The sequence below is a fragment of the Cucumis sativus genome, chromosome 7, assembly GCF_000004075.3.
Source record: "Cucumis sativus cultivar 9930 chromosome 7, Cucumber_9930_V3, whole genome shotgun sequence".
Classification (NCBI taxonomy): domain Eukaryota; kingdom Viridiplantae; phylum Streptophyta; class Magnoliopsida; order Cucurbitales; family Cucurbitaceae; genus Cucumis; species Cucumis sativus.
In genome coordinates, this window is record NC_026661.2 from 21020039 (window position 1) to 21041881 (window position 21843).

The 21843-nt window shown below is 32.3% G+C and overlaps 6 protein-coding genes across 7 annotated transcripts; 3 read left to right on the top strand and 3 right to left on the bottom strand.

Annotated features, from left to right (window-relative positions):
• The first annotated feature begins 2230 nt into the window (after positions 1-2230).
• LOC101221144 (ras-related protein Rab7) lies at positions 2231-5196 on the top strand. Its single transcript, XM_004141722.2, has 7 exons — positions 2231-2539; positions 2773-2799; positions 2905-3004; positions 3484-3630; positions 3719-3799; positions 3920-4065; positions 4935-5196. The coding sequence occupies exons 1-7, from the start codon at positions 2487-2489 to the stop codon at positions 4999-5001; spliced, it is 621 nt and encodes a 206-aa protein (XP_004141770.1). The 5' UTR covers positions 2231-2486; the 3' UTR covers positions 5002-5196.
• Positions 5197-6679: 1483 nt separating this feature from the next.
• LOC101220910 lies at positions 6680-8758 on the top strand. The gene is made up of 3 exons (XM_004141721.3): positions 6680-7448; positions 7818-8003; positions 8286-8758. Exons 1-3 carry the CDS (start codon positions 6978-6980, stop codon positions 8562-8564), a joined length of 936 nt encoding a protein of 311 aa, XP_004141769.1. The 5' UTR covers positions 6680-6977; the 3' UTR covers positions 8565-8758.
• A 936-nt stretch (positions 8759-9694) lies between these two features.
• On the top strand, positions 9695-10900 carry LOC105436203 (dynein light chain LC6, flagellar outer arm). The gene is made up of 2 exons (XM_011661268.2): positions 9695-10205; positions 10389-10900. The coding sequence occupies exons 1-2, from the start codon at positions 10068-10070 to the stop codon at positions 10539-10541; spliced, it is 291 nt and encodes a 96-aa protein (XP_011659570.1). The 5' UTR covers positions 9695-10067; the 3' UTR covers positions 10542-10900.
• On the bottom strand, positions 10890-12980 carry LOC101220438 (hydroxyphenylpyruvate reductase). The gene is made up of 2 exons (XM_004141719.3): positions 12083-12980; positions 10890-11678 (listed from the first exon to the last, which is right to left on the bottom strand). Exons 1-2 carry the CDS (start codon positions 12503-12505, stop codon positions 11160-11162), a joined length of 942 nt encoding a protein of 313 aa, XP_004141767.1. The 5' UTR covers positions 12506-12980; the 3' UTR covers positions 10890-11159.
• Positions 12981-13163: 183 nt separating this feature from the next.
• Positions 13164-16136, bottom strand: LOC101220677 (glyoxylate/hydroxypyruvate reductase A HPR2). Of its 2 annotated transcripts, none has more exons than XM_004141720.3 (3): positions 15627-16136; positions 14218-14736; positions 13164-13355 (listed from the first exon to the last, which is right to left on the bottom strand). In XM_004141720.3, exons 1-3 carry the CDS (start codon positions 16044-16046, stop codon positions 13332-13334), a joined length of 963 nt encoding a protein of 320 aa, XP_004141768.1. In that variant the 5' UTR covers positions 16047-16136; the 3' UTR covers positions 13164-13331. The 2 variants fall into 2 exon arrangements, with proteins under 2 accessions (XP_004141768.1, XP_031744698.1); XM_031888838.1 differs by having other exon boundaries at positions 13166-13358.
• Positions 16137-18635: 2499 nt separating this feature from the next.
• On the bottom strand, positions 18636-21700 carry LOC101220201 (hydroxyphenylpyruvate reductase). The gene is made up of 2 exons (XM_004141718.3): positions 21175-21700; positions 18636-19443 (listed from the first exon to the last, which is right to left on the bottom strand). The coding sequence occupies exons 1-2, from the start codon at positions 21694-21696 to the stop codon at positions 18925-18927; spliced, it is 1041 nt and encodes a 346-aa protein (XP_004141766.3). The 5' UTR covers positions 21697-21700; the 3' UTR covers positions 18636-18924.
• Between the last annotated feature and the right edge of the window lie 143 nt (positions 21701-21843).

Here is a 21843-nt window from a genome sequence, read left to right on the forward strand (position 1 = left end):
ATTATATAATAGCAAATTATTTGGGCAAAGTCATTTTCGAGTAGACTTATCTTAAATATTGGATAGTAAAACATTACTATCAAATAATATAGAACTCATTTATCAAGTGTGAAAGTGAAACTATATATATATATATATATATTACATGTATAGTTAGATGTATACATTTTAACTTCGATATTATATGTTCTATTTTCTGAATTCACATATTATATTTACATGGTAGAGAATTGAAACGACCTAAACACCATAGACTACTTTTTGTTTTCTCTAACATGTATTGTTTGGTGCAAGGTTAAATTACAAATTTAATCAATCACTTCTTTTTTGTAGTAATTCTATAGGGTTTTCACATTATAGTAAACGTCCTATAAATTTTTAAATTTTTATGTTTAGTAGATACTTAATGTTTTTTTTATTTAATTTTCAAACTTGAAAAGATAAATGTTTCATTATACACGAAATAAAAGGAAATAAATAAATAATGTATTGCATTTTTTTTTTAAATTTTCTTATGTTGAAGAACGTATCACATTCGAAATTGAATCTTTTAAAATTAAAAAGTATGAATTTTAAAATGAGTTTTTTTTGTTTAAGAAGTATTTTTAAAAATAGAAAAATTGACTAACTATTTACGGTTCATAAAAAATTACTTTAAAAATATTTCACAAAATATTATATATAAATTTTAAAACAAAATTAGCCCAAACTCAAAATTGAGGCCCTATAACTTGATCTTATACATGTTTGTCATGTGGGCTTCCTACAAGTTTTTGTTCTTATTTCTATCTTTTTATTTAAATAAAACATATCAAACCAAAAACCGAACTTCTAATTTCAAAATCGATACTAAAAGTTTATTTAAGAGTTTTTTCTTTTTTCTTTTTCTCTTCGGTTAACTGTCATTTGAATTTAAGATGATCTCGTCTCTTATTCTTAAATACATACACGTGTTTACATACATGTGTCAATAAGCTAAGTTCTGGTAAGTAATTTAAACAACTAGTAAACTTAGTAAATAATCAATCATGTATAAAGGAAAAATGACTTTAAAGTCACCAAATACACCATAAAGGTTGGTGAGCATCGTGATTGAAAACCTACCGATATGGTTAAAAAAGAGAAGAAAAAAAACTTACGACTTTTCTAATTCTAGTTCTTATTGCATTTTGATGCAGCGGCTACGAGAATTGAAAGCCTTCAAATATGGTCATATTTTAAGTATTATTTAGTTTTTATACTTTAGTACTTTTAAAATGTTCATTTTTATTCGTATATTTTGAATTTGTTTCATTTTAAAATGTCTATCTCATTTTCTAAAGACAAAAAATCGGAGTATTAAAAACTAAAATAAACGTTTTAGAAATACAAATATCACCAATATATATATATATATAAGTCGAAAGTAATATTTAAACTTACATATGTGACACACTTTTTCTTCATATTTTTCTCATACATATCTCAATTAGTCACATTCATTTCTTAATGTAGTTCTTTTCGATATACTAATTTGGTAAATCACAATCATGTGGGGATGGGTTTCTAAGGGATATTCACTAATGTATGTACTATCATCTTCGACTTTATAGCGATTTTGGAAGGGATTCGAAATCTCGAATAATTTACTCGTTTGTACATCTTCAATTCATCTTTGAGTTGGATAGTAAAGATATCATTCCATTATTAAAATAATAACAAAAATTCTGCATCCATTGAAACTTTAACGTGTGAGATATTTTCCGTCCATCACCAATTAATATTCAATTTAGTTGTTTCCAAAGTTGTGATTCCAAATTCGAATTTTTAATTATTCTAATCGGTTAACAATATAATCCACTCTACTTTCCTTTTCTTTTTTTAGCATTCTAAGATTGTAATTCTCCTAACAATAACGATAACATTAAACTTACTGTTAGTCAAAAATCGAAAAATTAATAAAGATATTTTTACTTTATAGAAAAATCAAGTATAATTAATTTTATCTTTGTTTTACCGAGCATAGAGTAAATAGTTTGTCGATTTTTTTCTATTTTTGAAAAAACCAATAATTAAAACGAATAAAAAGAGCATTTTCCCGCTAAAGAAGTTTGAGTTATTAATCCAATTTTAGAATTTGGGGCTAAAACGATATTTGTTTTTGGAGAAACTAAGAGAGAATTTAGAAGAAAAGGAAAGGGAATATTCGATTAGGAGGGCTAAATTTCAAAAACAGGAAGGAATGGCATTTAATGTAAAAAACTTCAATATTGTGAGGGTATTTTGGGGATATAGCAAACTCAACCGCCCATTGCTGTCCTCCCGTTGTTTCCTCCTATTTTCCAATTTCCGGTCGGCCTTTCACCTCGACACCACCAATTATAGTTTTTTAGAACTAAAATTTTCCCCTTCTTCTTCTTCTTCTTCTTCTTCTTCATCATCATCATCTCTTTCTTTCAATTCATAATCCCTAAAATTCTCCACCAGTTCCCTGTTTTTTTCATCCCATGGCTTCTCGCAGGCGCATACTTTTGAAAGTCATTATCCTTGGCGACAGTGGGTGAGCTTTCAATTTTTATTATTCTTTTTTCTTTTGTTGCATTTTGATTATGGGCTCTGTATTTCGATTGGGTTTCTTCAATTTGAGAGAATCGAAGAGAGTATGGTGTGGGAATTTGGAAACTCATAAAGCCTGTCCTGTACCGCCTTTTTTTTTACCCTGTTGTTCCTTTATTGGATGTGATGGGGGTTCTTTTTTCTTTTTCCTAATTAAGTTTCTTCAATTTTTGGCAGCGTGGGGAAGACATCGCTAATGAATCAGTATGCTTTTGAACCCAAAGCTTTGAATTTTTGGTTTGGAAGACTTTTTATTTTTCGAGTTGTTTAATTTCCTGTTGGCGCTGCTACTTTTATTTGAATGACCAGGTATGTGAATCGTAAGTTTAGCAATCAGTATAAGGCGACTATTGGAGCAGATTTTCTCACAAAGGAAGTTCAGCTCGATGACAGGTTATTTACGTTACAAGTAAGTATGGCTATAGTTGTTGTACTGTTTTCTTCTGTTGGGTATCTTTGGTGGTATGTGGATTGGGGAATGTGTTTTAGTTAATGGGCTCTGATGGTTACCGTGGTTACCAAGCGTTAACAATTCATGCTAGGATTGGTCATTCATTGGCGATCTCTTGAAATTCTAGTTTCTGCAATTGTGACGTTAAATCATAATATTTGAAATGAAAAGCAATGCAAAAAAAAAAAAAAAAAAATGGCAGCTGTTGATTGCTCCCTTACTCTGATAATATTTATCTTTGTCATTCCTCTCTGACTTGGTTAAATTTGAGATTGAAGTGTCACCCCTCCTTCCCTTGGTTGGAGTTTGGTTTAGTTTTATATAAATATAGTCCTGTGTTTTATTTGTTTATTTTTCGTTGAGAAGGTGGTGTGGTTTTGCCTCGTAATGTTAATGTATTGAGATGGTCGATTTACATGTGTAGTGTCAAATTGCAGATTTGGGACACAGCTGGGCAAGAACGGTTCCAAAGTCTTGGAGTGGCCTTTTACCGTGGTGCTGATTGCTGTGTTCTTGTTTATGATGTGAATGTTATGAAATCATTTGATAATCTTAACAACTGGCGAGAAGAGTTTCTAATTCAGGTTGGTGTTGATTCAGTGTAGATACTACATAGATAAAAGCCTATGGGATGTGTTTGTGCGTAATGACCTCTTGTCTTTTAATGATTAGGCTAGTCCATCTGATCCTGAAAACTTCCCTTTTGTCGTATTGGGGAACAAGGTCGACGTTGATGGTGGGAACAGTAGAGTGGTGAGTTTTGTCCAGTCTTGCTTTTATCATGGTTATCTGAATTACTAGGCCAGAGTGAGGATTTTTCTTTTCTGCTTTGGGGTAGATAATTTTCTAAGAAGGATTTGTTTGGTATTGTAGGTTTCTGAGAAGAAAGCTAAGGCGTGGTGTGCTTCAAAAGGAAACATACCATACTTTGAGACGTCTGCAAAAGAAGGACTCAATGTCGATGCTGCATTTCAGTGTATAGCTAAAAATGCCCTTAAGAATGAACCAGAAGAAGAAGTGTTAGTATATTACGCTCCATTGAAATTCAACTGCAACTTCATTCCCCTCGTGATGAAATGTTTTTATTGGTTACATATGCAGCTAAATTTTATCTTTAGAAATATTATTGAAGTAGGTTGGTAGATAACATGAATACTAGAGCATCTTAGCAAAATAAGTTAAGGAATAAAACCAAAAGGGGGAAACTGCTGTCGTCATTTTAGGGTTACATTACGTTCTTCTATATCTGCTGAAAACTTACTCCAACAGTGCTCGGGAATATCCCTTCAGATTTTCTTGTTAGGATTCAAGTTGTCAATTTGTTTAAAATATTTATTTCAAAGCATACTTGAGGGATCTCTCACGATGAAAACTGCCAGTTTTGTTATGGATATAATGAGTAGAGTTGTCCTGTGTGTAGCCATGTGCAACGCCCCAGGAAAAATCCCGATCCGAATCTTGGGCTTGGGGCATGGGTTACACCATGTCCCTGATCCAACTTAATTTTCCAAAGATTCTTCACATTCTCGATGAAGCAAGGACGGTAGCTGTATCCCTCGAAACCTTTAGAATAACACAATAGACATTGGAATGCCTGACACTCTGCATCGTTCTAATTTTTACTGGAAGTTGCTGAAGATTTGAGTGACCGACAACTGATAAATGACTCCTCAAATGAATACAGTGCTAGCACATCATGATGATACACTATCTATTTAGAATTTTCTGATCTTCATCTAACATAGTTGTTGTATTGTTCAACCTCTACAATATAGGGTTCTTGGTAGAGTTAACATCTGTTTCCTTGTAGAAGAGTTAAGAGTGAGTTGGAGTTTGTATTCCTTGCTTGTCACTAATTAGTGTTTTTTACTTTTTGGGGCAATGGCAGATACCTTCCCGACACGATTGACGTTGCAGGTGGACGGCAGCAAAGATCAACAGGGTGTGAATGCTAAAAATGTTAAACTAACTAATGGATTCTGTCTACTTCCTTCACTGTATTTTATCTGTTGAATGTTTCCTCAAACCATATGGTTCAATCATATTAACATGTAGTAGTGGTCTAGAGATTGCTGGTAAAGTGTTCTACTTCTATTCTGTGTTGTACTTGTAATAACATTCATTGATGTTTATATATTTTGCTTTAATCATTTGGGTGTCAAATAGAATAAAATACTTGAACCAATGTACAGAAGAAAATAACCTAAGTGAATATTAGGGTCACCCAAGCTTGACCCTTTGATTATTCAACATGAGAAATGTTCATCAAGAACCCTAACTTGATGCATGCTTCTTGCTGTTGATACAATCTTTGTTTGCAAGTCTCCATTAGCATATTCTGAATTGAGGTTCATAAGTTGTACTAATTGATTGTTGACCTTCCAAGTACTAAACTATTCCTAGTAAGTACTAAACTATTCCTAGTACACTAGCGTATATTATTTTCATTTAGCATTTGACACATCATTAAATGATTTATTATGCTATCATATTTTACGGATTAGCACATCATTGTTAAAGACTTCTTTTATGACAAACATTGAACGAAGGTTTTTAAAGTGTCACGAGATAAGTCAAGAGGTTTCTTTTCATTTTTTAAAATATGACCGACTCTGTTTTATCGGAGGATAGATCACTCATTCTTTCCAGAAGATTTTTTTTTGGAAAATACATGTTAGATTGATCTAATAACTAAAATAATGCTATTAACTTGACTCTTCCTTAAAAGATTATAATATTTTGAGAAACTCATTAATTTCGATCTTTATGTTTTGAAAAATTACTCTAGGTTTTTTTTTTTCTTTTGTTAACTTCACTAATTTATCATTCGTTTGTTAAATTACGAATATAAATTCCTATTTTTCAAACGAACTACACAAACACGAGGATCTTATGTTGTCGTAGAAGGCAAATCAAAATCAACCTTAATCTAGATAATGCCATAATCAAATAATTAAGTATAAAGGTTAACTTTAAATTTCTTAATCAAATAATGAAGCAACCAATTTCAAGAAGAAAACAAATATTCTGATTAATTAATACACTACGATTACTCAATTGTGGAAATCTAGGGAGGAAAAATATGAAAGGGAAAAGGGAAAAAAAAAGGCTTCCTAAATTTTACACATTTTGTCGGTACATAAGTTGCCTTTTTTTCACATGCCAAAAAATAAATAAAATAAAATAGCAAAGTTGAATAGAATTAATAATAATAATTTCATAAAAAATGATGAACTATTGGTTGGTTTATTATTGCATGTCTTAATCTTGTTGTTGTAACAACTCCATCACTAGCACCCGAATCCAATTTTGGTGTGACTTTATGGGAATCTTCTCGTATTTAAACTATATAATATATAGTTGGTGACATTATAAATTCATTAAACAAAATTAATAATGATTGCCTTTTAACTTTTAACTTCCCAATGACACATTATTTAATTAAACATCAAAATAAGCCAATCTTTGTCCTATATATGAACATAACACCGTTAATAAGTGAGAGGTGGTTTGGTAGCTTTTAATTTTGATGAGATTTTGATATTAGAGATTAAATTAGTATACATTTATAAGTTAAAAGAAGCTAAAAATTTTAATAAGAAAGATGAGTAGAAGGTTCAAATTTCCACCTGTAAATTAGATAATAATTTGCTGCCGACACTCATTCTCCCTACTAGTGGTTGTCCTTTGGCTTCAAGCTTTTAGGCCTTGCTTGCTTGGTTCTTCGAGCTTACAACATTTCATCTCCTTCCTACTTGGCCCTTTCGGCAAAGAGTTGAAGAATTATCCACAGAGCCTATACAAGTTTCTATATTGAATGTGTTAGTGCTTTGTTCTTTCTCCAACCCCATCTGGGTTCCCACTATTATGTGGTTTTTGTTCTGAAACTATCTTTCAATTATCATAATCTGTGTTACCATAATCTTAAGAAATGCTTTCTACAAAATCTGAGTCTGATGTTACCAGTTTGGCGCCATCATCGCCTTCAAGGTCACCAAAGCGTCCAACGTACTATGTTCAGAGCCCTTCGAGATGTTCTAACGATGGGGATAAATCTTCCTCAATGCATACCACTCCAATCTATAACAACAGCCCAATTGAGTCGCCTTCACACCCGTCGTTTGGCCGGCATTCGAGGAACTCATCAGCGAGCCGATTTTCGGGCATTTTCCGGTCATCTTCTGGCAGAAAAGGAAGCAAGAAGCAGATTAGTAATGAAAAAGGGTGGCCTGAGTGTAATGTAATCATGGAAGAAGGACCTTATGATGACCTTGAAGACAAAGCTCTGTCTAGACGTTTTCAAGTTCTAATTGCTCTCCTGAGTTTCATTGCTTTGTTCACACTTTTCTGCCTCATCATTTGGGGAGCCAGTAGGCCTTTCAAGGCTCAGATTTCTGTCAAGGTAATTAAGTTACTAATTACTGTGATATGATTTGTATTCCTTACACTCTTCTACTTCTAGATGATATCAACATGAGTTTAACAAACGATGTGATTACCTATGTTTTCTCGAGAAGAAAGAAATGACATGGTAGAAATTTTAACATAAAGATTCTATGTTCGAAGGAAAATAAAGAAACTAACTGCTTAAATCACTATGTTTAATCATCTATATCTATTCATAAAAACTCTTGTAGCTGAATCGAAATTCAAATCTATGAAGCTAGATCATTTGGTTTGCGTCTCTCTTCTTGACCATGTCAAATTTCCAGCCATTCATGAACAGAGACTTTCATTTTTTTTTATTAATGCAAAATCTGATTTCTTTCAGAGCTTGGCTGTGCACAATTTTTATGTTGGAGAAGGTTCAGATTCCACTGGGGTTCCTACCAAGTTGCTGACATTGAATAGCACGTTGAGATTAAGTGTATACAATCCTGCTACAATATTTGGCATTCATGTCACCTCCACACCAATTGATCTCATTTATTCAGAGATTGTTGTGGCCTCTGGTCAGGTAATAAACTATACCGAGCTTCTGTTTTGTTACTCATAACTTTGGAACTGATTGGTTCGGAAAAGAGCTTGGATTGGAGTCCAGCTTGCCTTAGGCAATGAAATTATGAATTTAAAACGAAGTCCGGTTTAGAATGAATTTCTAAGTACTTCAAAAAAGAGTCAAGTACTTCATTCCAAACGGACCCAATATCATCTTAAATAGGAATTTGTTACTGTTTCATCCTCGATCGCTAAGGACATAACTTTCATGCCTTGTGAATTGTGATTATCCTATGTGCAGTTGAAGAAATATTACCAGCCAAGAAACAGTCACCGGAGAGTATCTGTCAACTTGGAGGGAATAAAGGTTCCTATGTATGGAGCTGCATCAACTTTGACCGTTCCCCCAACAAGTAGCCCGGTTCCAATGACATTGGCGTTCAAAATCCGGTCACGAGGATACGTGGTAGGGCAGCTAGTAAAAACAACACATATAAAGCAAATCTCTTGCCCTGTGGGTATTGATTCTACCAGCAACAAAGCCATCGTGTTCAAGAAGAATTCGTGCACTTACGAGTGACTGTTCACACTGGAGTCCTAAATTTCGTACCCATTCAATTTAGTCTGTGTCTCAATGAATTTGATAAGAAATTTGTATGCAGATTGCTTTTTTGTTCGTTTGTGCAGAGATACCTCAGTATGAATAAAGAGTGGTTGCCTTTGTAAAGATCCATCTTTTTTATTCTGTTCAAGAAGTTTTACTAAACTGTAAAAGATTCGTCTTCCTTGCAATCATTTCTGGATGGCGTCAAATGGCTTAAAATTGGAAACAAACAATAACAACAACAGGAAACTTTCAAAATGAAAGCATACTTAAATTTCATTACAGAAGATCAAGTTTTGGAAGAGAAGTAATCAAGAATTCTACACCGAAGGTGGTCCTAAATGTATTTTTATCTGAAGAATAGAGAATATGGTGAAGTTATTGTCAAGATGAAGCTATGAATATAGGAATACTTGTGTTTATGATGTGAATTAACCAAAGGAACTACGGCCAATTTAGTGCTATTGATATTTTTCAATTGATATTTCTTGGTTCATTAAAGATCTCCCAATCTCCAATTTATTTTATATTGACGAGTTCTATTCCACAACTAGTGGGGGCCGGGTGGGTTTAATGCCAAAAGAAATTCTCTCATTGAAAGTAACAGAGAATATGTTCCCATTCTCTCTTCTTTCCTAGGTGGCAGGAAGACGTTTGTATTTCAACGTTTTTTCCAACTATTTTTATCAAGCAATTGGATAAATGGTTGAGATTTTATAAAATTAGCATCAACAAGACATCGTTCATTTTGATCTGCTTCCCAAGTTAATCTCAGGATCAGATCTAATGCCTCAGGCCCTCATCCTTAAAACTGCCATTTTGTCTATTTAGACTGATCTCAGTGAAGAGTTTGTTGGGGTTCAGACCGCCTTTCATCGGATGGCATCAAAGAATTCACGTGGATCCTTTACTTTGATCCACATCATAGATGGAGTAATTTTTTTTTTTGTTTCTATGAGCAAAATTATTTAACTTTAGGACAGGAGTTAACAACCCTATCCCACATCGACTCATTGACAGAAAAATCCAAAGCAAAAACTTGGCTTCATTATTGGCCTCACCACCTTTATCCTTTCTTTACCCATAATTATCTTTAGCGCAGGGAAAAGGGAAAGTAAGAGATAGAGAGAGAGAGAGAAAAGAGAGATTTTTCATTAATAGAATATTGTTAAAAGTCCTTAAAGTGGGGAGAGAAAATGACAGGAAAATAATATTTATCGGAAGATGTACCAGCTTAAAACTTGAATTTCAAAAGATTCCATCACATTTGGAAGAGGGGCTTCCAGAGTTTTTCCTTGTATAAAATCATCATCCATTTACCTCCTTCTTCGTGTTTCTTTGTTCCATTATACCCTTGGAAGAAGAAACAAAGAAACACTTGAGATTGGGATAATCTTTTCTGGTTTTGAAGATAAGACTCAAAAGAGATCGCCGAGAGTAAATCCCTACCAATTCTCTCTTTTCAGCAAAGGGGAAAGGATGTTGGAAGGTAAAGCTTTGGTACAGGATACAGATATGCCTGGCAAGATGCAGATCCAAGCCATGGACGCTGCTTCTAAAGCTTTGGATCTCTATGATGTTTTTGACTGCAAATCCATTGCTGCCCACATAAAAAAGGTCCTCTCTCTTTCTCCCTCCCCCTCGTTTGATGTGTATGTAGGAGGAAATGGTGGGTTGCAGATGTTTTTTCTTGACTTTAACAGCAGAACCGTGTTGGTTTTGTGTATGTGTAGAAGACAAGAGGTCGGTAAGAGAATCTCAGGCTTTGATCCTTAAACTTGTTTGGTTGTTGATTTGCAGGACTTCGACAACAAATATGGAAGCGGATGGCAATGTGTGGTTGGTTCAAATTTTGGTTGTTTCTTCACCCACTCCAAGGGGTCTTTCATCTACTTCAAACTGGAAACCCTCAACTTTCTCATCTTCAAAGGGGTGACTTCTTCGGGCCCATGATTTTCAGTTGGCGTTTTTTCTTTATTTGAATCTCTAGAGAATTTGAGAAGCAGAAACAAAAGAGGAAAGGCTTTCGCTTTCGCTTTCCTGTGGCTACGTCAATTCGATTGAAAGGGTAAAGTCGAATCGAAGAAGCGTAAGGGAGATGGTAGGAAATGTACAAATTGACATTGTCGAATTGTTTGGATGTTTATGTTCAAAAAGCTTTTAATGCTTTTGTGGGTATACTATGTAAATATTGAAATCAGGGGAGACGGTTCTTAATCCTTTTTCACGTATTTTCATTGCCCCTTTGCTTCGATATCTATTTTCTGCAAAAAATGGCTAATTAATGGATAAAGAAAATCATTTACGGAAAATCTCCTTGTTGATTGAAATGGTCACAAATTGTCCAAGACTTGTCAATTGGAATCATATTTACAAATTGAAACCCCTAACAAGACCGCCTCTAAATAAGGGGCCAGCTTGAATGAGAAATGGACATATTTTTCATCCACCAAAGAATGCATGACAACGATCTTTCTCGAAAACATGAGAGATCATAAAACACCAATAAGATTAACACCCTAGCTCAAAAGTTTCAATGACTATCAGGAAATCTCTAAAAGTATAGCAAAATCAAATCACAGGAGTAATCAGAGGCTCATTCCTGAAATGTGCCTCCAAGTTCCTAATCACAAGGTCCGCCATTGCGATGCTGGTCTCAATGGTATCTGTTCCGACATGAGGCAGAAGAACTACATTATTAAGCTCAAGCAATTGTTCAGGAACGTGGGGCTCATTTTCAAATACATCTAGTCCTGCCCCACCTAAACGTCGTTCAAGTAGTGCTGAGACTAGCTCAGTTTCATTGACATGGGCACCTCGTCCAACATTGATAAGAATGCCATTTGGTCCTAATGCATCAATTACTTCTCTATTGACAATGTGCTTAGTTTCTTCAGTCAGAGTGCATGACACAAACAGAATCTGGGAATTTGCAGCCAAGTCTAAGACGCTGGGAAAGTATTTGTAACCCCTGTGATGCTTTTCAGTCCTTGAGAAATAACCGATGGGGCAACCGAATGCTACTGCTCTTTTGGCAATGGCTGAACCAATTCTTCCCAACCCAATAATGCCAACTGACTTACCATTGAACTGAAAGAGACAACGACTAAATCAATCAACCAATCAAGTAACATGAATTAGCAATAGTTCCAAGATTAAAAGAGTGAGATAGCTACGATCAGGAAAAACCAGATGATGTGGAAAGCTAAAAAAAGAGTAATCTTGGAGGTTCAATCAGATTTGAATTTATGGAAAATTGGAAATGACAACATAACATCTATTTAATATCCACCAAAATATCTATTATCTCAAATTCACGCCTCACAACCCGAAGGTCTCTCTCCTCTAGATTCCAGCTCAATCAAAACAATCAATATAATCAAGGATTTTCTCTATAACCCTATAATCAATGCCAGACAGTAGATAATGCAACGACTAAAACCAGTTCACCAAAATCTTTAACCTATCGTAATTCGTAAGCAAAAGCAGCATACCCTCGTCCCCAATCCGAAGTCGTTTTTCATCCAAGACCCACTTCTAACGAACCGATCAGACTCAGAAATCCTCCTCAAAACCGCCATGGCCAGTCCAATCGCAGCGTCGGCGACATCGTCAGTCAATACGTCGGGTGTATTGACCACCCTTATCCCCTTCTCCAAACATTTGGGCAAATCAATCTTGTCCAGTCCGACGCTAAAGGTAGCAACGATTTCCAAATTGGGGAAGGTATCAATCAAACGAGCGTCGGCGCCGGACTTGGTGCAGCCGACTACTGCTCTGACTGATTGAGCGTTCAGTTGAAGGAAATCGGAGTCGAGAGGATGGTTCCAAAGCTTGAAGAGATTGAATCGTCCCTCGAGGTTTTGTTCAAGATAAGTGAACATCTGAGTGGTCATTGCAACTCCTATGCTCTCCATTTTCAAAAACGACGAAATGTTCCGGCCGATTGGATCAACAATTTCCAAATATAAGAAAAATAAATTAAAATAAAAGCTTTAATATATATATATATATAATTTTAATTAAAATATTTAACAACAAAATTTTGAATTTTATAAATTACGCAACAACACACATTTAATAGGAAAAGTAGATTCAATTTTGATGGACTGAAACACATTTGATTACGTTTGATCTTGTTTATCAAATATTTCATAATTGCATCGAGAATATGAGTTTATTTGAAAGAGAAAAATAATACAATAAAAAGTAAAAATAATAAAATTCAACCAATTTAAAATTGTGAGTATGACTAATTGAGACAAACTTTTAATTAGACAAATAAGGTCTAAGATAGATAGGAAATGGGAAGATAGAAAATTAGGCAAATAGGTCACAATTTCATAAATGTCTAAAGATTTGAATATTCATAGACTATATTTTTCATCCAATTTGCCCCTATAATAATCATTTGTCTATTTCCAATTATTTCTTAATATCATTTTCATGAAATTATTTTCTTTAATAAATGTAAATATAAGATAAATTCAAAAATTCAATTATAAATTTGACAAATTATTTACAATATATAGCAAAACTTTTAGATTATATCAATATCAATAATAGACAATAATAAAAGATCTAAAACTTTGCTATACTTTGTAAATATTTTAATTTATTTTGTTATTTTTAAAAATGTTCCTACACATTATCTTCTCGTAACAACTTCATCTTCTTCTGATTGTGAAGGGCGATGTTGAATGTTGCGAGCTTATTCCTTACAACAATGCTTCATGTTGAATGTTACACACGAGATCTATGATAACACTGCTTCACGCATAAAATATAATCAATATTAGTTATCAAATAAAATATCATATTATATATATTTGTGTATGTTCTCATGGAATTTTTAACTGAAATCTCAAGAAATTTCGGGTTATCCTATATTTCGATGAAATCTAGAGAAAGTTTTGAGTTTAAAATTTTCAATTTTATGTCCATGGTTATACACGATTCTATAATTTCATTCGTCGTTGTCATATTTTACGAACATTGAAAAAATTCGTCGTTGTCATATTTTATGAACAATGAATATTTTTCAATGTGCTACATTTTCTAATTTATAACTCTTCTAAATTTTCAATTTTTGGAAATTTTATTTTAAGAGAAAATGAACTTGAAGAAAAAAAACAAGTATATGTTTATTTTTAAGTCCATCAAACCTTTTAATACATTAATTTTTTGAGTTTAAAAAAAATATAACAGAACAATTTCGAAAACAGAAAAAGCTTACAGACCTACAATGAAAAATACAAAAAAGAATGTTTCAATCAACACATGATAAATTAGCCACTCGCGTGCAAAATATTCTTTGTATTCCATCGTTTAGATTTCTTAACGGTTTTTTTTTTAAAAAATTTGTTATATGATTGTTTAGATTTAGCTATCTTAAATGATCATCACTTACAATATGTAATTAAATCACAATCAAAATTTCATTACTTTCCATAAAATTTTCCGAACATTATATTAATAGTTTCATAAAATTGATACACGATATTTCCATCCAAACCATATAGTAATTAAAAAAAACTTTAGTAAATAGTAGAAATTACTTTCCTTTTAGTAAAAAAAAAAACCACAAATAAAGTAGAAATCAACATCATATATAACATAATTAACTCACAGGAGTGATGAGAGGTTGATTCTTGAAATGAGCTTCCAAGTTGGCAATGACAAGGTCAGCCATTGCAATATTAGTATCAATGGTATCAGATCCCACATGAGGCAGAAGCACTGTCTTATCCTGAAGCTCGTGAATCAATTGTTCGGGTACATGGGGTTCGTTTTCAAATACATCTAATCCCGCTCCTCCTAAACGGCCCTCGAGCAATGCCGAGATGAGCTCGGACTGGTCGACATGAGCACCTCGACCGACGTTGATAAGAATGCCATTTGGACCCAACGCATCAAGTACTTCTCGGTTCACAATGTGCTTGGTTTCTTTGGTAAGAGCACATGAAACAAACATAATCTGAGAATTCTTAGCCAACTCTAGAGGAGTGGGGAAGTATTTGTAGTCAGTGAGATGATGCTTTACGGTCCTTGAGAAATAATTGATGGTGCAACCAAATGCTTGAGCTCTCTTCGCTATGGCTGACCCGATTCTTCCTAACCCAATTATTCCTATCGGTTTGCCACTGAACTGATCACACGCATATATATAACCAAAATTAGATTTTGGAAAAAAATTAGAATGTCTCACGTGAGAAACTTTTTTAAATTAAATTCTATATACCGTTTGATCTGGAAGAAATTTTAAATTAGGTTTAAAAGATTTCACCCAATTTTTTCTTAATTATTCCTATAAATAATTGTGTGGTATTTAAAGAAGAATTATCAAAAATGAAAAAATTAAGTCTAACTAGTTTTTGTATTCAGTGGTTTTTTTTTTTATTAGGATGGAAAGAAAAAACCCCTTTTTAACCTCAGAATAATAACTTTTTAAAAACGGTTTCATTTATAATATACTTTTAAAAACTAATTATAAGTATCAAATAATTATTTTTCAAAATCTTAAATGACAAATTGACTTTAAAAAAATAATAATTTCAAAGCTAATTGATAAAGTACATTTGCTTCTAAAAAAACTCAAAAATCAAACATCCTATCTTTTTAATACTTGTAGTTAAATATTATTTTAGTCTATGTAGATATGATAGTTTTATTTTAATCTCTATATTTTAATAAATCTTAAATGAATCTATTCGAATAATAATTACGTAAGATAAAAAAATTACTTTCAAAATTTATAGAAAAAGTTATAGATTAAAAAAAGTATTAAATAGTAAAATTAAATTTTATAAAAAATATATGACTAAACCTAGATAAAGTAGACTAAAATTAATAATTTAAAAATATATGACCTAAAACAAAAATCCTATGTTAACTTAAAATAAATTAAGATATATGACCAAATTAATTGTCCAATAATATTTATTCAAATTAATAAAGACATTTTATTTAAATTCTTTTAACAAAATCTAATATTATTATTATTATTATTTGAAAAATAAGTTGAGAGCTCTAATATACCTTAGTTGTCAATCCGAATTCACGACTCAGCCAAGAACCACTCCTAACGAACCGATCACACTCACAAATTCTTCTCAAAACCGCTATGGCGAGTCCAATCGCAGCATCGGCTACATCTTCAGTTAAAACGTTGGGAGTATTCGTAACTCTAATCCCTTTCTCCATGCATTTCTTCAAATCAACCTTATCCAATCCCACACTAAACGTTGCTACCATTTCCAAAGCCGGTAAGGAATCAATCAAATCAGCGTCGGCACCGGCCTGAGTATTGCAAACCACCGCTCTGATGGATTTGGCGGTGTCAGGATCCAACGTTGGACATTCCCAAAGCTTGAACACATTGAACCGCCTTTCAAGCTGCTGTTCAAGGTAACTCGATGTTGAATTGGTCATAGCAACTCCAATGATATTAGGTTCCATTTGTCGATAAAGAAAATAAAACTTGTTAATTTTGGGTTGCGATCTTTTTTTTTTTTGCTTTTCCTTTTTGTATGATTCAACTTACCACATTTCAAATATATAGTACGCTTCGTTTATTGCTTAACTTTTAAGCTAAAGTATTCTTTAAAAAAAAAACCTTTTGAGCAAAGAAAATAATAGTAATAAAAAAGAATTAGAAAGAAATCCAACCATGTATTTTAGAAGAATTTTCAAATATATAATTAAAATATGACAAAGTTTTAGATTATACGATGTTATATTCAACAATCGTATACAACACAATATAACACAAATTTTCAATTCAAGCGTGCCTAACGAGAAAATTAAGTATTTTTTTTTATCGATTAATGAACTAAACATATCATTATAATCATAAAACGCCATCAAAATAATAAAAAATTATTATTATTATTATCATTAATTTATTATAAATCAATACAATATCGATTATTAATAAAATAATAAAATTTGTTATATTTTAGAAATTTTTTTTTTTTTTTTTTTTTTTTTTTTTTTTTTGCTGTTTATAAGATTTTTGATTTCTTTTTCTTTATTCTAACTTTTTTAAAAAAACTATAAAAACGAAACTCTTTATCGTTATCTTTATCTTTTCCGTTAGAGAATAATATTTGAAGGCATAAATAAAAGAGAAATATATATGTGGTTGAAAATTTAGATTGTGTTATATATTTTTTTGATACACGTCAATTTTCGTTTTCTACTTTTAGGAATTAGGGTAAATATATTATTGATATTATCATATTGAAATTTCAATTTTAGGAATATATAAACATCTATACTGTGGAATAATTTATAATTTAAATCTATCGTTTATTAAAAAAAATAAAGTAACACGATAATTTATTAGGTGTCAAATTATGGAGATGGAGAATACATATTATATTTATTTTGTAAAAATATTCTTATTGATATGGAGAATACAAAAAAAGAATGTCTCAAACTTAATGTTGAAAAAGGTTTCTAAATATATTAATTAATTATAAAAACAAAAAATCATCCTTAATTAAGAGAATATCAAACTTTTTAAAGGACACTGTTTTAATAAAGAAATGTATGGTCAAATTAAGAAATTAATACAAAAATGGTGAATTTGACATCAAAATCTATATTACTTTTTTTGTAATTGGGGAAAATAATTCTTTTCGAATAAAGATGCTATTAATTATTTTATTGCTATATCTATTGTCCACATACAAATAAGAGATATACTAAAGTCTTAAATTATACCTTTCTCTTTGTTTAAAAAAAAAAAGAAAAAAATTGACTAAGATTAAGTGTCATGATGATGAAGTAATAAAATATTTTTTTGTACGACATTTCTAAAATTTATTGGTGCAAATTTATGTTGTAATAATGTAAAGTTGTTCCCTTGTAAGAATCGTGTTCTGAAATGACTTTTAGAATAAAAGTCTAGTGTGAACTCAAAACTAAAAAAAAGAAACGGAACGTTTAATATAGTAAGATGAATAAAGACGTATACTTTTCTTAACTTTTTTTTATATATATATATATTGTGTACTTATCACGCTCGTTTTTTTTTTTAAAAAAAAATGTTTTGAGTGACCACCTACATAGAATTAATTTTCTACGACTTTTTTTGATATCTAAATGTGGTAGAGTCAAGCGGGTTTCTTTGATATCTAAATGTTGTAGAGTCAAGAGGGTTGTCTAGTAAGATTAGTTGATATCCATGTAAGCGACTTAATATAAAAAATAGTCAATATTTCAATATTTATTTTAATTAGTTATGGAATATAATTATATTATTCATAAATTTATGATTGATATTTTATGTTATCTTAATAATTTAATTATTAGTTATAATGATCTAATGAATTTATATGATTTAATTAAAAAATATTCCTTTATTGATATTTCAAATAGTAATTAAATAATTAAATTCAATTATGACTGTATTACTAATTCTCTTACATTTTCAACAAATAATTATTTAGTTTTGATTTTAATATATGAAATTGATAAATCCAACCCATTCATTTAACATCCAAACTTTAATTATTATGTATATCCACATACTTGAATTCTAGACATGGGAATATGAAGAAAAAAAAAATAGAGATTCTAACCAAACAAGAATTTGTTCCATTATAGATTAATTTTAAAAATTTAATGGATAATTTTTTATTATAAATTTGTTGTTATTATTAATTTTAGGATAAGCTTCAACTTCTTTCAATTATTATTATTGTTTTGTTTAACATATTTTGTTAATATATGTGTCTTTTAAACAAAAAAAAATGGGACAAAGATATGTATAATTTTGGTTAAGAAATGATTAAATTAAATTAGAAAAGATGAATTAATAAGAAAAATTGATTTATTCAATTAGTAATGTGCATTGATTTATTACTATTATTATTTTGAGTAACTTCAACTTCTTTTAATTATTATTATTATTATTTTTATTTGTTTAATATATTTTTTAATAACATATTTGGTTAATATATGAGTTTTTTTATTCAATTAGTAAGGAGTTTTCAATTTTGCCATTCAGTTTTGGATTATTCACAAATTGTAATAGAAGACTTCACCAAACAAATATCACAGATAGCATTTCCCCCAACAACGTTTATTAAGATATCTTCACATGTCATACCAACAGGGCTAAGCTATTACATCAGATTAAGAAAACTTGAACTATACCAACAAGGGATGAAAGCAATAATCATAGAAGATTCAAATTATGAACATCACCAGCTAGTATTCGTCGAATTGATTCGTTCACTCGATGTGTTTTGTCTGATGGTTACTGGCTGAGGATGCCATGGAATTCTCCAGGCAACAGCGAAGGCTAATATTTGTTTCAATCACAAAACTATACCACTGGAGTTAACAGAGGTTTATTGGAGAAGTGAGATTCCAGGTTTCCAAGCACAAGGTCAGCCATTTCTTTGCGAGTTTCAACAGTTCCACTTCCTATATGCGGCACCAGGACAACATTTTCGAGTGCAAACAGCTCTTGGGGGACTTCAGGCTCGTTTTCAAACACATCGAGTCCTGCACCGCCTAATCGGCCTTCAACCAGGGCAGCTACTAATTCAGGTTCATCGACGTGAGGACCCCTCCCAATGTTGATGAGAACACCTTTTGGACCCAATGCATCAATAACTTCTCGATTAACGATGTGGTGGGTTTCTTTAGTTAGCGCGCAAGCAACAATCAGAATATCTGAGTTGGAGGCCAACTCGAGAAGATTTGAGTAGTACTTGTACTTGGTGTCTTCCTTTTTTGTTCTTGAGTAGTAAGATATAGGACAGTTGAATGCTTCAGCTCTCTTGGCAATTGCTAAGCCAATCCTTCCCAAACCAATAATGCCAACCGATTTGCCAGAGAACTGAGAGGCAATAGCAATGCAATTTTTAGTACTTTTATAGATCAATAGGTTAGGTCAATTATAATTACAAAGACACAACTGAATACCTTATCCCTTTATACCTAATCAATAGGTTAGGTCAATTAAAATGTTTGCCAATGTAGCAACATCATAACCAAACAAGACATAAAAAGTTATGAAAGATAAAAGAATCCGAAGTCTTTTCTGCTTGCGTGATCTTTGGTTCTGAACATTAGCAAGAAATGTTCAGACATAAACACTAGAAAGTAGTTTTCACGTTCAAACCTTGTGTTCACCCTTTTCTTCATGCCCATAATTAACTGTGGGCATTATTGGCACAGGGCGAAGTTCAAACCAAAATACATATATAAAGATTGGCACTGATTTCTTGTTCTGTTAGTGAGAATGAACAGCAAGAGGAAACTCTAGCACTTGAAAATAAAATCAATGAACTTTCGAACAAACACATTAACTAATTGCAGATGCAAGAATAGAAAGAAAGAAATGAATATGTGTGTGTGTGTGTGTGTGTGTGTGTGTGAAAGTTCTTGCACTGATCCTATTAGATAGAATAACGTTTGAATAAAGAAATACGCTGCACTTGGCTCAAAAAAGAAAACAGAAACCCAAGTTCATTCAAGTCAATTGTCAGGGAAGCAAGGTGCAACCTAAGAATGGGTTTGCCAGAAGGGAAAAGCTAAATACCCTTTTGTAGCTGGGATTTGAACTGTCCCTAAGTTTTCAAACCTAACACTTAAAACTCTTGAGATATGATTTTTTTTTCTATTTGGTCATTGAAGTTTTAAAAGTGACCTGTTTGATGCCAAGATTTAAAGTTGATTTATAATAGTCCCACGAAGTTTGAAATTAGTTTCAAATTGATCCCCAAGTACAAGGAAAAATTGTCTAACTAATTTATAAAATACACATCAACGAAGTCTAGTCATCATTCCATTATATTAACCAATGTTAACTCTACATAGAGACCTTTATCAAACTCCCGGGATCAATCATAAATCAAATACAACCAGACCAAACATGTCACCCTGAAACCTTAATGACCAAATGAATGTTCTGACGCCCATGAACAGTGAAAAAGAAGTTCAAATCAAGGAACAAAAGCCTAACTTACTCTCTAAACAACAATTTCTCACCCCAAAATCTCTAACTGCAACACATTCACTAGGTTTGAAACTATGAAACATTATTACATCAACTAAAAAATTCTTGTCTCCAGGCAGGCAAGAATCTCCAAATCCTAGATAATTGTTATTTCACACAAATGAAACATCTCTGCTAGCTAAAGCCACAGAACTAAGTATACAGTCAAAGAAAAATTAATTGGGAGAACTTAGTTCTTCTTATCTACAAATGGGAAGGATAATGCAATTATGAAAACCAATGCATTTTGAAAAAACAACACAGAATTTTGAACTTCTGGAAAATTTCAACGAGTAGACTCAGGTCTTAGGGAAACTTCTTCCTTGGTTACATAACCTACACAGTCAATACCACTAGAATTCAACCACTTGAGTATTAGTACCACATCTTAATTGAATCAAGCAATCGACCATTTGAATTTGCTATCACTAACAACAATATAAATGATAAGAATGCTTCAACTAAACATGTTAGATAATAGTACCAAATCCAAGCAACAAACCCATCCTTCATTAATATCCAACCAAAGAAAATACCAGGTAGCATTAATTAAGCACAAAAACACAGAACCTTGGTAGTCAACTTGTAGTTACCAATCTTCCACTTCCCGCTCCTGACATATCTATCGCATTCACACAACCTCCTCAGCACCGCTATAATCAACCCAATCGCCAAATCCGCAACGTCTTCAGTTAAAACATCGGGAGTATTAGTGACCCGAATCCCCTTCTCCTTGCACTTTTTGAGATCAATCTTATCCAATCCCACACTGAAGCTGGAGACAATCTCCAACTTCGGCAAGGCATCAATCAAAGTAGCATCGGCACCAGCTGACGCATTTCCAACAACGGCACGAATCGAATTGCAATGCTCCGTGAGGAATTGCGTCTTCTGAGGAAATTGCCAGAACTTGTAAAGATTGAAGCGCTTCTGCAGCTCCCCCTCAAGGTAAGCGTTCATCGGACAAGTCATGAGTACACCGATGGATTCCATGGTTGAGAATTTAGGGGTTGGATTAGGGTTTTCGGAGGAGATGTAGTTGAATTTAGATGATGAAGATGAAGGTGGAGAAGAGGAAGATTCGATGCGCATAAACAAACAGAAAAGAAATGGTAATACCGAAATTATATTATAATTCTATTGATTAAATTAATTAATCAAGGTGATTAGCGGCTTCGACTTTAAGGTCAAACGACGACGTTTGATGGGAAATGCAAATACCGTTTATTCCGTTAAAGC

What these genes read in the sequence shown, in the direction of transcription:
- LOC101220438 (XM_004141719.3), bottom strand. Translation starts at nt 12,505, where the DNA reads ATGGAGAGCATAGGAGTTGCAATGACCACTCAGATGTTCACTTATCTT. An exon ending in ACTTCGGATTGGGGACGAGG is followed by an intron (nt 11,679 to 12,082) that starts GTATGCTGCTTT and finishes TGTCTCTTTCAG; the next exon opens with TTCAATGGTAAGTCAGTTGG.
- LOC105436203 (XM_011661268.2), top strand. Translation starts at nt 10,068, where the DNA reads ATGTTGGAAGGTAAAGCTTTGGTACAGGATACAGATATGCCTGGCAAG. An exon ending in TTGCTGCCCACATAAAAAAG is followed by an intron (nt 10,206 to 10,388) that starts GTCCTCTCTCTT and finishes GTTGATTTGCAG; the next exon opens with GACTTCGACAACAAATATGG.
- LOC101220677 (XM_031888838.1), bottom strand. Translation starts at nt 16,046, where the DNA reads ATGGAACCTAATATCATTGGAGTTGCTATGACCAATTCAACATCGAGT. An exon ending in AATTCGGATTGACAACTAAG is followed by an intron (nt 14,737 to 15,626) that starts GTATATTAGAGC and finishes GCGTGTGATCAG; the next exon opens with TTCAGTGGCAAACCGATAGG. An exon ending in ATCAACCTCTCATCACTCCT is followed by an intron (nt 13,359 to 14,217) that starts GTGAGTTAATTA and finishes TTATGCGTGAAG; the next exon opens with CAGTGTTATCATAGATCTCG.
- LOC101221144 (XM_004141722.2), top strand. Translation starts at nt 2,487, where the DNA reads ATGGCTTCTCGCAGGCGCATACTTTTGAAAGTCATTATCCTTGGCGAC. An exon ending in ATGGTGGGAACAGTAGAGTG is followed by an intron (nt 3,800 to 3,919) that starts GTGAGTTTTGTC and finishes TTGGTATTGTAG; the next exon opens with GTTTCTGAGAAGAAAGCTAA. An exon ending in AATGAACCAGAAGAAGAAGT is followed by an intron (nt 4,066 to 4,934) that starts GTTAGTATATTA and finishes GGGCAATGGCAG; the next exon opens with ATACCTTCCCGACACGATTG.
- LOC101220910 (XM_004141721.3), top strand. Translation starts at nt 6,978, where the DNA reads ATGCTTTCTACAAAATCTGAGTCTGATGTTACCAGTTTGGCGCCATCA. An exon ending in AGGCTCAGATTTCTGTCAAG is followed by an intron (nt 7,449 to 7,817) that starts GTAATTAAGTTA and finishes GATTTCTTTCAG; the next exon opens with AGCTTGGCTGTGCACAATTT. An exon ending in TTGTTGTGGCCTCTGGTCAG is followed by an intron (nt 8,004 to 8,285) that starts GTAATAAACTAT and finishes TCCTATGTGCAG; the next exon opens with TTGAAGAAATATTACCAGCC.
- LOC101220201 (XM_004141718.3), bottom strand. Translation starts at nt 21,696, where the DNA reads ATGCGCATCGAATCTTCCTCTTCTCCACCTTCATCTTCATCATCTAAA. An exon ending in ACTACAAGTTGACTACCAAG is followed by an intron (nt 19,444 to 21,174) that starts GTTCTGTGTTTT and finishes ATTGCCTCTCAG; the next exon opens with TTCTCTGGCAAATCGGTTGG.